This window comes from Coturnix japonica, chromosome 10 (assembly GCF_054131305.1).
Source record: "Coturnix japonica strain WE chromosome 10, WE-NBRP24, whole genome shotgun sequence".
Classification (NCBI taxonomy): Eukaryota; Metazoa; Chordata; class Aves; order Galliformes; family Phasianidae; genus Coturnix; species Coturnix japonica.
Genome location: NC_140672.1, coordinates 2,414,853 through 2,428,730, shown reverse-complemented (window position 1 = coordinate 2,428,730; position 13,878 = coordinate 2,414,853). Strand labels below are relative to the sequence as shown.

Sequence of the window (13,878 nt, the reverse complement as noted above, 5' to 3'; positions counted from 1 at the left end):
GGAAAAAGAGGGAATAGAACTGGGCCAAAGCAGCTGGTGCAGCAGCATGAGCATCACCCTCCCCTGATCCTTACCACCTCTCCTTGCTATTAAGCTGTTATTTTTGCATAGAGAGACAACATAATTGCTTTGGAATATGTTTTTGACTGAAGTGCCTATCAGCCCTTTGAGGGATTTTGGGTGCTACTGTGGTTTGAGGGCCCATAGTGGGGTCATATTGAACTGATGTGGTGTCCCCTTAGCCCCCACTTTCTTCTTTTTGGGATAACACGACAAACCCAGAGCTCAGACTCCAAGTAAATGGCTCTGAAACCCTTTTTCTTTTCACTTTTCCTCCAAATCTGGAGCTTTCCATCCTAAATGTAACCCATTTATGTTCAGTCCGTAACAGAAGAAAGAGGAGGAATGTACCTTGGATGCCTTTTTGTGGAAGACAATAAAGGAGGTTTGCACAGGAATGCCATGGGAGCCAGTCTGGAGAGCTGTGTTCTGCCACGTCTCAAAGGGCTCTAAAAAAGCAGAAAAAAACCCATATATTTGTTTTCATTTTCTCTCCTTCTTGGTTTTTCACTGTGGTGAAAATCTGCTCAATTCTTCCTATGCCTCCATCACTCACCTGGATCCCTGCAAGGTGCATGGACCACATATAGACCATGCATGGACCATCCCTCTGGGCAAGCTGAAATCCCATTGCTACGGCCAAAACTCACAGGTCGCAGTGATTAGCAGTTCTCATTTCCCCAGGGCAGGCAGAACCAACATTTCCCATGTTGTGGTGGCAATAATGGCTTGGCCTGCGGCAGCTGCCTTGGGGCAGCTCTTAGCATGGTCTGCCTTGTGCCCTCCAAGAGATATCCTTACTGCAGAGTGGGATTAGAAAGAGATCAAGTGTTTCCTTGGATGACAAGAGCATCCAGTGTCAGAATAGTAAATATTGAATATCCTCAAGGGTTTTGAAGAGCTCTAAATCCTGGTGCTTTGTGCATTTGCTCACCTCTCTCCTTGGGAAGCATCACACTACCCAAAAGATTTGCTGTTTTCCCTTCCAAAGCACCTTCTCCATAATTGGGTACCGAAACTGGGGGATGCTGCTCTGACACCACTTTGGGTGTTGCTGCATTCTGCATCCCCTGCTCACAGCTCCTTGCAGCAAACCCATTCCCACTGCTCTGCTTTGCAAACGTTGCGTAGGTCAAGACAAAGATTTTTGTTGGCCACAATCCCGACGTGTTCTTGCCAAGAATGTGGTTTATTGCATGCAAATGTTAGTCAACAGTTACATTATCCAAAGGCAGCCCTGTTTCTTTTCTTTTTTTTTTTTTTTTTTTCCTTTTTTTTTTGGTAAGCTTTAATAAATGATTTGGCACAAGCGAGTGAAAATGTTATGTCAGCATTAGGCGGTGTTTAATCTTGACGGATACGTTCGCGGCGGAGCGTGATGCTAATTGACAGATGTTAAATGATGCTTTCTGTTTCTGGCCACGCAAAAACAGGAGTTTTGTTTTGTAAGGGCTAATTAAAACTCCATGCCTTCATTGGTTGGGTGGGATTTTCCTTTTCACTATGAATAAAGGGGTCGGTTATCACCAGGAAACCTGCCATGGTGTTCCCCTTGGGGTTGGTGCTTGGACAATCTTGGGTTGTTTGGTCATCGTTACAGCCCTATAAGATGAGAGGTGATGGCCTTAAGTTGTAGCAGGGGCGTTTTAGGGAGTCATTGTCCCTGGAGGGGTTTAGAAAATGATGAGGCACTTGGGGGCATGGTGGGGTTGGTTTGGGGTTAGGTTTGGGGATGATCTTAGAGGTCTTTTTCAACCTTAACAATCATATGGTTCTATGGGAGTGGAGGGGGTGGGCTGATGGTTGGAGCTGGTGACCTTAGTGATCCTTTCCAACCTTAATGATTCTATGATTCCTATAGTTTGTGCTAAGAAAGGAGAAAGCCCAACTGCAGGACTTGGGCATCTCCTCGGCATTGCTTTGGGCTTTTAGGGCAGAAAGCAAACCTGGGAGCAGGGCTCTGGGAACTTTAGGACCAACATTTGGAGGCCACGGTGACTGAGGTTAAACTGTGGGATTGCAGGAAGATTGGGGGTGATAAGAACATGATTCGCTCTTCCTTCTGGGGGAAGAGTATCATGCTTATGATGGATGGCAGTTAATGGGATAATGGGTGAGTGATGCAGCAGTGCTTGGTGCTGGGGATATAGGAACAGTGATGAGCAGTGATTTGCTAATGGTGACGTTGGTGCAACATTCACAGTAGATACTTGTTGGAGAAGATGGTGGTGATTTCATGGCAGAAATAGAAACTAGTGAAAAAAACCCAAACCAAAGAGCAAGGAACTAACTGAGGCAGCTCGTTCTTAACAAAGGTTCTGAGCTCTTTATTCCAGAGGACAACATGCATTGGATAAAACAGTATCAAAATATATGTACAAAAAAATAGCAACTATCTGCATTGGGCTTTATCAGCAAAGTTAAGTATGGAGTATTTGAGTGTTTAAGCAACAAAGGGATGTTTTAAGGGGCTGAAACAACAAGTGGGGGGGGGGGGGGGGGGGAAAGCAATGGCACAAAAAGGACAAAGTTTCTCCCCAAAAAAACATTCAAGAAGTTGAGTTGAAATCTAATTTTCCCATCTATGACAAATGGGGTTAATTTGGTCCCTCCCAGCGCAACAGTAGAACTTTTCGCTGCGCAAAGAATGCGGTGCCATCCCCATCCCATCCTTTCTATGGGTGCAAACATTGTATCCCTGCATTCAGCAGCATCCCAGGGTGGATTCTGCAGGATGTCCTCCCCTGGAGGAGCACAAGGACTCCTTTGTTCCAAGCAAAGTGGATAAGAGCAGGGCTGTGCAGGAGCCACATTGCAACACATTGCCAGAGAGCTGGGAGAAAGTGCTATCTGCAGATAGGAGTGTCTTTGGGATACTTTAGACCGCTGTCCTCCAAGCAGAGCCAACAGCTTTTATGGCATTAGCAATTGAGTATCCACCGCAACAGTTTGCTTTGCACATTCCCTGCCCCATCCTCCTACCCCATAGCTTTGCATTTGCTACGTCTGTGAGCGAGCTTTGCAAGCAGAATTGTCACCCTTCAGCCTTGGCCCTGGGGAGGTTTGTAAAAGTTGAACTCTTTGAGCTGCTGCTATTTTAACCAGACTATATGCGAGTGTTCCAGCACCCGGATATGCAAAACCCGTCTGTCACTGCTCTATTGTTCCCATTCCCAGCACCTGTTGGCACGGATTCCCTCTCTTCAATGGCATTGGTGGCATCAGGCAGCACCAACAGCAGCTCTGTGCTTAATGGGAACCTATGGGGCTTTGTTGCTTGCAGCAATGTGGGGCTGAATGCCCCCTAAACCCAACACATATGGAATCCTTGGGGGAAATTTGCAATTGATGGATTGCAGGTGGAAATGCGATATTTTTTGAGATGAAACAGCTGGTGTATGGGGTGAGCTGTTGTGCTTCACCCAATCGGTGATGGGGGGCAAAGAATTGGGGGTATAAGCAGAGGGATGGATGGGGGATTGTGTTTTTACAGGCACTCATCATATCTTGCTTTCTGCCCCCAAAGTAGTGCCATGTTGGATCACTGCAGGTGCTGTTAGAAGCTTTGGGGATGTTTAGTTTGTAGGGCCTTTTGTTTCTCTGGCTAAAAGCCTGGCACTGAGAAAGGGTGGTGATGCAATGAGAGGGTGCTGAGCATCGCTTGGGATTCTTTGCTGCAGATTGAGCCTAGTAAAAGCTTTGGGGATTTATTATTGATAATAGTAATAATAATAATAGCAATAATAATAGTAATAATAATTATAATCTGGATCTTTAATTTTTGATCATTTCTGATTTCTTTGGCTAAAATTCTCGTGATGACAGAGGCTGGAACTGCACACTCGAAGTCGACATCTCTGAATCAACATGGCCAAGGGCACCATGGCATGAGGGGGGTGGGCTAAAAAACACACCATGCACAGCTCTCACCACACAGCAGGGCTCCAGTAACAGAGGCAGGGCAGGCAGCGAGCAGCCCCATGCAGGGCCAGCAGTGGGGCTGGGGGTAGAATGGATGCTTTATGAGTGGTCCCAACCTCCAGGCTGGAGCCCCCCGCTCTCCTCTTGGTCTTGTAGCGGCGGTTCTGGAACCAGATCTTCACCTGTGTCTCACTCAGCTGCAGGTTCTGGGCCAGGTGGGCACGTTCAGGGGCTGACAGGTACTTCTGGCGGCTGAAGTTCCTCTCCAGCTCCAACACTTGGCTGTGGGTGAAGGCTGCCCGCGAGCGCTTTGCTGGCCGGGGGGGTCTGGGCAGCACCTTCTGGGGTGGATCATGGCTGCATGGGGGGTTATCAGCATCTGTAAGGGGAGAGGGCTGAGCATCACACACTGAGAACTGCCCCAACCGCTGGGTTATTTGGGTTTTCATCACCCAAATCGCTTCTTTTCTCAGTATTTTCACCATCCAGACTGCCCATTTCCTCACTTCTTTCTTTCTTATCCTCCCCATAGAGTGAAGCATTCAGGAGCCACTTTCCTCCTTGCTTTCTAGTTGCCCAAACCCCTCATCTCCTTACTTTTGCTCACCCAAATCATTTGTTTCCTCCATTTTCATCACCCAAGTCATTTGTTCTGTCATTTCTCACATTTCTCCTTTTCCATTCACTTCCACAGAGCAAAATATTCACAAATCACGTTTTCTCCTTGCTTTTCATCACCCACATCACTTATTTCCACTGTTTTCATCGCCCAAATCACTTGTTTTCTCATTTTCCCATCACCCAAACCTCTGATTTCCCTACTTATTTTTCCCCTTTCCTACCCCTTCCTATAGAGCAAAACATCCCCACCACCCTGGAGATCCTCCAACACAGTGAACTCTCTGCTTGATAGACTTAACGTCATTCATGGGAGCTATTTTCTCCCATACACCCCCCTCTTTTAGCTCCTACAAGGAAAAAGCAACCCCCAAAAGGGCCATTTTTCATTGCTGGTGACATCTCGAGGCTCTGCTGTTGCATACAAGGTGCCATTGGGATTTTTACAGCATCACCTGTAAGCTGTGCAAACCTCTCCAGCCCTTTATTCACTTTTATATAGGAGCTTCTATTAACAGAAGCGACACAGAGAGCCCAGATTCCCCTGGCAAGGTCTCTCTTAGCAAGCTCAGCTTTGCTTATTGGATGTTGCAGCTCAGCTGCTCCCATTGCACAGCTCAAAGCTGCGCTGCATCTGAGTTTTAATGCAATTGCATGCGATTTGCAGCACGCTGCTTCTGCAGGTTTAGCCACTGCATGCTAAAAGGAGGTGCTGCTGGGGTTGTTTCTATAGGGGTAAGGCTGTCGTGCATAACACGCATTATATGCAATGCAATAGGCAGGAGCAGAGCGTTGCAACTGGTGCTGAGAACCAGCATATACACATAGTCTGCAGTACAACAGGCAGGAGCAAAGCATTGCAGCTGGTGCTGAGCATGCAGGAAAACAAGCAGCAAGTGCAGCAGTGAGCTGCAATCAATGCACTGTAAGTACAGCAGCAGCAGCAGCACCCAACAGCTGCACCAAGGGCTGCATTTGCATTAAAAGGAATCTTAAGCTTGCTATTGCAGAAATGCATCCTCTAGGCTTTTTAATAACCAAAGTTGGAGGCAGCTCCTGTACTTTGAGTTAGCTGAATTGCCTGCAGAAAGCTTTGCATGCAGTTGCTGTTGCTCTCAATGCTGCTTGCATTTGAAGCCTGAGTAACTTGGGTATGCATGGGTTGTTTAGGTCGGAGGAATTCAAAGCTGAACCCTCATCCTGCTCTAAGGGTAAGTATCCCACAACACCCTCCCCTTACCTTCATTCACATCGTGGGGCTGTGCTGGGGACGCTCCAGGGCCATCCTGTTGCTCTCCATCCTCTGGTATCCCACCTTGATCCATCTGTGCCCCCCTTTCAACCCCATCCCATAGGATGTCCTGGATGAGGAAGGACGTCCGAGGTCTGGATGAGGTCTGTTGGGGGCTGCTGGAGGCTCTGTGCCCCCCAGGGCTCAGCACCCCAGTGCTCATCCTCTTCCTCCTCCAGCTGCCTGCAGGCTCAGTGCCTCCCCACCCTCCAGCTCAGCATTTATTGGGCCCATGGCCAAACCTCCAGGGCCTGATTGGAGACTGGGACGTGTCTACACCCTTTGCTGGTGTCCCAGCATTGCAGGATTTCTGCTTAAGCACAGCAAATCCCTTCTGCTGCCTTGCTCAGGACACCCATCCCCATTGAACCCTGCTGGGGTAACCCCATGGCTTTTATTCTCCTCTTAATTCTAAGAGCAAGATACACAAAGGGAGTTCATCTTTTTGGGGTAAAAGCAGGGTTTGGGAGGTGTCAAAATAGGGTTGTTAGGATATGATGGTGCCACTTTGGATGGGTGCTGTGGGTGAGCAGAGCACCTTTTGCATCCCGACCCTAATCTCAGTGGGATGATGATCTGAATGCTGCACTTCTGGATGTGATTTATATCCAGGGCAATCCCTAGAGCTCAATGGGGAATGCAGACCCCAGTGGGGGTGAAATCAACCCCAAACCCCAGACTGATTCCCCACTGTTGTAGACCATGAGTTGCAGAGCAATACTGATGTGAAATCAATATAATGATGGTAATGCTCAGAGTAATTAAAACAAACAACCAAACACGCAAACAACAGAGCAATAAGCTCAAGAACAAAAACTCAATAGGTTTGCAGAATATTGTGTCATGAGGTTATATGTTATTATATTGCATTCTCAATGAGCTGCGTGGGTCCCTTCCAACATGGGTTGTTCTATGACATGATGGTGTGATATTGCAGAACATGCATCTTTTCATTTGAAAACACATGAATGAAACCTGAGAACCACCTGAAATTTAGGCAATATCCCACTTTCCAGCAAGTCCTTTTATTCCAGTGATGCTCATTGCATTTTCCTGCAGCTGGACCATAAATCTCTTTGATGTTGGAGCTGCCCATGTGCTCAACTCATCTGTCCATAGGTCTGTCCTCAATGTCCTCTTTTCCTTTCAATGCTGACTGCAGAATAACCCATAACACTGGTCCAAAAGCATTGGTTTGGGGTTTTTCAGCTCCAGGGACCCCCTCATGGCCATTTATTGCATTACATTTTGGCTGATGTGGGTTTTGTGGGAAGAGATCTGCCTCATTTTGAGGTGGGCAGTTTCTAATTTGGGCTGTGCCTGTAAGTCATTAAGAAATACGAATATCCCAAAAGATGAGAAGAACTCAAAGCCTTAAATAGAATGCTCATGGAAAAGCAAAGGCACAGTGGTGTGCATAGACCCTGTTCCCTTAGCAAGAAAAGCAGCATCTGATCCCTATGCATCCCACAGGGGCATCCCTATGGGGTGGGATGGGCTCCATGATTATGTCCTAATAAATAAATGTCCCTGGCACTGGGGTCCCCAAATCCTCAGCACCAAAAGTTCCTTTCCTTGGGCTGGATGGTGAGGATGGATGTGCCACATCCTGCTGTCCATTACGGCTTTGGATGTCCCCATTCCTTTCCTGGGCCACATCCCAACTGGTGCTGAGCCCAAGCTCACGGTGTGAGCACCCCAGTATATCCCACCCCATAGTTTACCCCATAGGCACCATAGTAGGTGCTATAGGAGTAGGGGCTGACAGTGAGCCCATAAGGAACCAGGTGGGGTTGGGAACCCCCAAAACAAGGCTTGCCATCTCTAACCAGCACTGGAACAGCTACTCTACGTGGTGGCAGTGGGTAGGTGGCCATCTCTAGGGATCTATCCTGCCGCTGCCTTTTGCATTTATAACGTCGATTCTGGAACCAGATTTTCACCTGAGTGGATGTGAGCTGGAGGACGTTGGCCAAGTGTTCCCTTTCCAGAGCAGAGAGGTATTTCTGCTGCTTGAATCGCCGTTCCAATTCCAACACCTGAGTTTGGGAGAACAAAACACGAGGTTTGCGCCTCTGCGGTTGTTTGGGGTGGTGGCAGGGATCACTTTGCTGCTGGTCTGATTGCAAGGGCTGGGAGAGCAGACATTGTCCTGCAGAGGGAAAAGACCGAAGCAAAGTGAGATCCCAGCATGGTCCTGCTGCAAATAAAACCATGACACGAGGAAATAAATTGGGAATGGGGCCCCAAAAACCCAAAGAGAACCCAACCTCGTCCTGTGAGTTTCTAAAGAGGGAATTAAATTGGGAATGGGGCCCCAAAAACCCAAAGAGACTCCAACCTAGTCCTATGAGTTTCTAAAGAGGGAATTAAATTGGGAATGGGGCCCCTTGGGATAACTCTTCCCTATGATGTTTAGTGGAAATTCAAGGGGGAAAAAAAAAGCTCTTTATTTTGGGGATCTGTTGCATGGATTTGGGGTAATGCCTCATTTCTGGCTTTCTTACCAATGGGTGCTGCACCCACAGCAGCCACAGCCCAGAGAGACACAGGGGATGTGAGTTTGCTGTAGGACAGTGCACCCCAAACCTCAAATCCTCTTACCCACATCTTACCCATGGGCATGGAAGCACCCACAGGGATAGAAATACCCGCACACAGCCTTCACCTCCAGCACCCCAACATCGTGGCTCTCCAAATGTAAGCAAGAAGAAGCTGGGAATGGAGGAAGAAAACCTCAAAGATCTAAAAGAAGTTGCAATTGAGGTGGTTTGCTTGGTATTATTATTGCTGTTGCTGTTATTATTGTGCTGCTCAGTGATTGCTGTGCAGTGATTGCTCGCTGCTGGCGAGATGCACTGGGATCCCTTGGACACCATATTATGGTTTTGGGAGGTGTGGGGGGGCTATGGGTAAATGGGGTGTTGGAAGGCTCCGGAGCCCTCCCCTGGATGTCCCCCCCTTCCCCATCTCTCTGCCGACACATCCCAGTGCCTCCCAGTGCTCGAGCTCCGCTCTTAATGGTTTTCCCGTTAATTCCATTTCTCAGCCGCCGGGCTTTAAGGAAACACGAGCAAAGGAATCCTTGCCCGATTTAGACAGAAGAAAACGGGGGTCCTCATCTGATGCCCCTCCCTGGAGCTCTCAGCCGACTTCGAATAGCACAGGACGGAGGGGGAGGCTGGATGGGGTCACTTAGTGTGGTTTTCCCTTTCTCCCCGTAGGGACAATTAGGAGCGCATCGAAATAAAGCGTTGAATCAGCACAAGCCACTCCGAATTGGGATTGTTAGGCTGGGTAAACCCAAGCGTTGCCCATCCGGGGGGGTTCGGGTGGGTTTGGGCATGTGAGGGTCCGGGGGCGACACTGCAATGGGGGAACGGGGCAGGGAGAGGGGAGAAAAGGGTGCTTACGCCCCCCCCACCCCACACGGAAAGGGATGGAGATGGGGCTTCTTTGTGCCCCCTCTCTGTGTGGGTGGTGGGTGGGGAAAACCCGAAAGAAAATCGAAGGGGGAATAAAGGGAGGGGAAAAAAACGGGAAAAGAGGGAGAAAAAAAAAGAAAAGAAAAAAAAAAAAAAGAGGGAGAAAAGAAGGGAAGGGGAAAAAAAAGGGGAAAAAAGGGGGGGAATAAAGAAGGTAGAAAGAAAGGGGGAAAAAAAATCGGGGGTGGGGGGTGAGGGGGAGTATAATATATCAGAAAGGCGGAAAACTCCGTTTTCCCCCAGCGGCTGCATCGAGCGTCGTCGGGGCTGAGGTTCCGCTGCCTTCAGTTTGTTGGTTCCGGAGGTCCCGGGGGGGTTCGGGGGTCCAACTCACCCGACGGCGGTTCTTCCTCCCCGGAGGGGCTGCAGCGGACCCTGGGGGCTCCGGGAGCGCTGCTTTGCTCCAAGCTGAGGATATCTTCGACGGAGAAAGGGGTGGGCAGCATCCTCCGGGGGGGATCGGTGTGAGCTCCCTGCCCTGTTGCTGCGGCTCTACCTGGGGGTCCCGATGTAGGGGGGGGGGGGTTAAAGGAGGGCGGGTCGAACCTTTGGGAGGGGGGTCAGGATGATCTACCCCAAGCTGGGCCCCCCTATAGTCCCTTCTTACACCCCCCACTCAGCTGGATGGGAAGGGTAGGAGCCAGCCCCCTTCCCCTCTGTATTTCCAAAACAAGGGGAAGTGAGGAGGAGGCAGAGCTGCAATAAAACAAATCGAGGCGATTTGAGCTCCATTAAGGTCACATTAGCGAGCGGCTCTGGGAGATAAGGGCTGATAAGGCGGTGGGAGTGCAGACCACCTCGATCCTGCTGGCAGTGAAGGGAGGGGATGTTGTGTGAGCCTCAACCACAGCCAAATTCCCATGCATAGCCCCAGTGCCTCCCAGTCCATTCCAGTGCTGCCCCAATGGGACTGGGCTGGCAGCCTTGCAATGGGTACAACATGAGCAGCCCCATATTGACCAATGGGCCAAACCCTTCCCTGTGTGGCAATGGGGTGATGCTGGGCCTTATCTGGGCGTCCGACTCTTTCAATTAAAATTCCAGGGGCTGGTGTTTGCTGATAGCCCTGACAGAGAGGGTGGCTGGGTTGGGCTGGTATCTCCCACACCCAAACCCGACTGTTTAGAGGGGCTGAACAAAGAACAGCCCCAATTCAGGGCTGGAACATGAGAGAAAATAACTATAGTGAGCTGGGGAGAGAGAGGTGCCATGGGTTCGTCCTCAGCTCTGTGTAACACATGGGTTTGTTCCATCCCTCATTCAGAGCCTGGTGTGCATCCATCACTGTGGGACAGCCCCAACACTGCTCTATTTCCCAACACAAAGGAATTATATGGACTGGATGGATTGGGGCTCACCTTCAAGTGAGGATTTGATGGTGATAAATACCCCCCTTTTTTTGTTCGCTTGCATCCCAAATGTTGCAGCCCATTTCATAGAATCATGGAATCATTAAGGTTAGAAAGATGACTAAGATCATCCAGTGCAACCATCAATCCATGCCTATGACCACTCTAAACCATTTAAACCAATTAAAGCTCCTCTTGCTGGGTATATCCCCAGATTGTCCTACCCATGGTACCCACAACCCAGGTTTACGGCTGCTCAATCCCCTTTAACCCAAGGAGCCTTAGCCCCACTGCGCTCATTGCCACGTCTAAATGGGACCCGAATAACAGCAACAGGCAGAGCAAACAGGCAGTAACATTACACCTTGCCTTGTTGATGTCAGCCGGCGCCAAGGTAAAATGGTTGGCTGAGAGTGAGATGAGCAGGAAGGAATTGGGGTGAGCACCTTTATCAGCCCCTCAGGATGGCACCCAGCAGAGATTGATGGCATTTGGCTGGGGGTGCTCTCAGGGCTGCTGGGCTGGGGGAGCAGAAAGGAAAATGGAGCTTATTGCAGGGCAGGATCTGTGCTCCTCATCCCATTCCATGCTGAAAGGGCTAATTTCATTGCATCCACACAAGGGGATATTGGTATTGCCTTTTGTTTTAACTAGGTTAAGTGGAATCAGGAGGAGAATCCTTCTGGCTCATCTGAACTGGGTTCCTATGGAGGTTTCTCGTGTGATTTCTGCTTTCTGGTGTTCTCATCGAGCTCATTGAGGTGCTGTTGTGCTGCTGGAGCATTTGAGGGTCTGGAAATGTGGCACTGAATGAGGCAGGAGGGTCTGCACTCAAAGCATTGTGAGGATGAAACTGCAGAAGGCTTTTCAGTGGGCTGAAACCACAGCTGGGCAGTGCCAGGTAGTGAAATGAAGGCAGGAGGGGTGCAGGGCTAAATGCCCTCTATTTATCTCCTTCCAGCCCCAATATTAGTCAATTATTCACCTGCTGAGCCAAACCGGAGCTTCTCTGCTTCTCCACGGGACCACCACTCAGGGTCTGACGGGCTGCTTCTCATCACCACCCTTTATCTATTCCTACCGGATTTTGGGGGGTAACCTGTTGAAATCAGAGCGATTACGCAGACGGATGAGTTCCCAGAGCCCTGGAGCAGCGTTGCCCGAACTTTAGGGCAGCAGTGCCCTCTGCTTGGCCGCTGGAGAGATGCAGCTCCAGCCTTGCAAGAGCTCAGCACTGAGAAACGAAGGGAAAGTAGGGCAATAATTCCTCCCCCCTTTCCCCAACCCAACATCCCAGTGTTCCTTTCCCCATAGGGAATGAGGCTGAAGGGGTTTAGGAATCACTGCTCCGCACTCAGAAGATAAAAGCACTGATTGATGATGGGTAGCAGCGTGCTGCCCTTCTCCGAGCTGAGAGTTATATTTAAACGGGACTTTTTGGAGTTGGCATGAATAATTCGGTGTGTGGCTGGATGGGAGGGATTCAAAGCCCCCTCTTCTCCCCCACAACCCTCCAAAAATGACATTTTCAGTGCTTGGGGAATGAGCAGAGAGCGGGGCTTTCTCATCTTTGCTGTGATTAAGTTCATGAGGACGATTGCAAATGCAATGCAATGCAATGCAAGGAGGGAAGGAGGCATGGGAGCTGCAGGAGGCAGTGCTGGGTGTGAGCAGAGCTGCTTGTTGCAGGCAGCCTTCAGTCGGCAGATGGCACAAGAGCTGTGGTGGAGAGAGCTCGGGTAGAGCCTGCAGCAAAAGGACAAAAAAGTGGGGAAAATGGGGGGAAAAAATGGGGGAAAACAGGGAAAATGGGGAAAAGAAAGGGGAGAAATGGGGAAAAATAGGGAAAATGGGGAAAAGAAAGGGGAGAAATGGGGAAAAATAGGGAAAATGGGGAAAAAATAGGAAAAAAATAGGGGAAGATGGGGAGAAATGGGAGAAGATGGGAAAAGTGGGGAAAAAATGGGGAAAAATGGGAAGAAATGGGAAAAAATATGCATGTCCCCACAGCTTGCTGGAGTTCAGGTGGGATGCTGGGATGATCTCCATCCATTTCTTATCCATGATACAAAACCTCTCTGTTTTATCTCCTCGATACTCAAATCTCTTCATCCTCACTTATAGACCTGTGGTATGCATTTACCCCATGCATTTCCATTGCTCCCAATGCCATAGTTGGGTGTTGCACAAGTGTTTGTTATTGGGGTTTGCTCTCTGCTTTGGAACAACCAAGAGGTTCATCCCATGTGTTTGGTTTGTAGGGTGGTTTATTTTTCCCTGTTTTGGTAACTGGAGATATTTATTTCGATCCAGAAGAGAGCCAAAAAAGCAACTAAAACGAAGGAGAATTGCTTAATTCTCTCTCTGATGTCACCTGTAATGACAACGCTGAAGTGAAACTCTGCTTCGTGTAATTCACAGGGCAGAGAGGGAAATGCATCATGCATTATCAGCTACTACATGTCAGAGACTTCCTCTTTGTCGCCCTACCCACCCTTAAAGCACACAAAGTGGCTGTGAGCAACTTCCTACTGCTCTGGGAATGGGTGAATCCCTGCAAAGCAGCTGCTCGGTGCTCTCCCACTTGGAATCCTCTTTGTGATCCCTTTTGAATTGTTTCTGATGGTGATCAGCCATGACTCCTTCCAATCTCCAGCACAAAGGCTGCCACAAGGAAGTGTCTCCCTATGGATTGTGCACATTGGAAGCTCCTCCATCTGGATGCAGAGGACCAGGGATGCTGCAGATCCTTTAGAGTGATGCTTCCCAAAGCAGTTTCACTGTGTTTAATTTTGCTTTTCCCATTTCTGTGGCCTGGGGAAAGCAATGGGGCCAAGTTGTGGGATGGATCCTTCAATGCCCCATAGATTTCCCTTCCCCCCACCAAAAAAAACCACCCCATTGGGCCAACTTCTGAGGGCTCAGCTCACTTAAAAGGCTTTTAAAAATATGACCAAAAGTTTCTTTACATTATTTAAAAGCCTCTTTAAAGAGCAGCTGCCTCCTATTAATACCACTTGGGCCGATAATCTCTGCTCGGATCTATCTTTAGAGTGCTGCCAGCATTAATGGGGGCTGGAGGTGCAGCTGAACACACAGCAGAACCTCCTAGGGAGGAAAAGCAAAGAGAACCATGGATTTTGGGGTGGGTTTG

The 13,878-nt window shown here is 49.0% G+C and overlaps 2 protein-coding genes across 2 annotated transcripts; both read right to left on the bottom strand.

The window, feature by feature from the left end:
• Positions 1-2,363: 2,363 nt before the first annotated feature.
• NKX3-1 (NK3 homeobox 1) lies at positions 2,364-6,460 on the bottom strand. The gene is made up of 2 exons (XM_015883010.3): positions 5,840-6,460; positions 2,364-4,360 (listed from the first exon to the last, which is right to left on the bottom strand). Exons 1-2 carry the CDS (start codon positions 6,051-6,053, stop codon positions 3,987-3,989), a joined length of 588 nt encoding a protein of 195 aa, XP_015738496.2. The 5' UTR covers positions 6,054-6,460; the 3' UTR covers positions 2,364-3,986.
• Positions 6,461-6,899: 439 nt separating this feature from the next.
• NKX2-6 (NK2 homeobox 6) lies at positions 6,900-10,769 on the bottom strand. The gene is made up of 2 exons (XM_015883008.3): positions 9,710-10,769; positions 6,900-8,042 (listed from the first exon to the last, which is right to left on the bottom strand). Exons 1-2 carry the CDS (start codon positions 9,819-9,821, stop codon positions 7,573-7,575), a joined length of 582 nt encoding a protein of 193 aa, XP_015738494.2. The 5' UTR covers positions 9,822-10,769; the 3' UTR covers positions 6,900-7,572.
• Positions 10,770-13,878: the final 3,109 nt, after the last annotated feature.

What these genes read in the sequence shown, in the direction of transcription:
- NKX3-1 (XM_015883010.3), bottom strand. Translation starts at nt 6,053, where the DNA reads ATGAGCACTGGGGTGCTGAGCCCTGGGGGGCACAGAGCCTCCAGCAGC. An exon ending in GCCCCACGATGTGAATGAAG is followed by an intron (nt 4,361 to 5,839) that starts GTAAGGGGAGGG and finishes CTCCCCTTACAG; the next exon opens with ATGCTGATAACCCCCCATGC.
- NKX2-6 (XM_015883008.3), bottom strand. Translation starts at nt 9,821, where the DNA reads ATGCTGCCCACCCCTTTCTCCGTCGAAGATATCCTCAGCTTGGAGCAA. An exon ending in GGAGGAAGAACCGCCGTCGG is followed by an intron (nt 8,043 to 9,709) that starts GTGAGTTGGACC and finishes TTCCCTCTGCAG; the next exon opens with GACAATGTCTGCTCTCCCAG.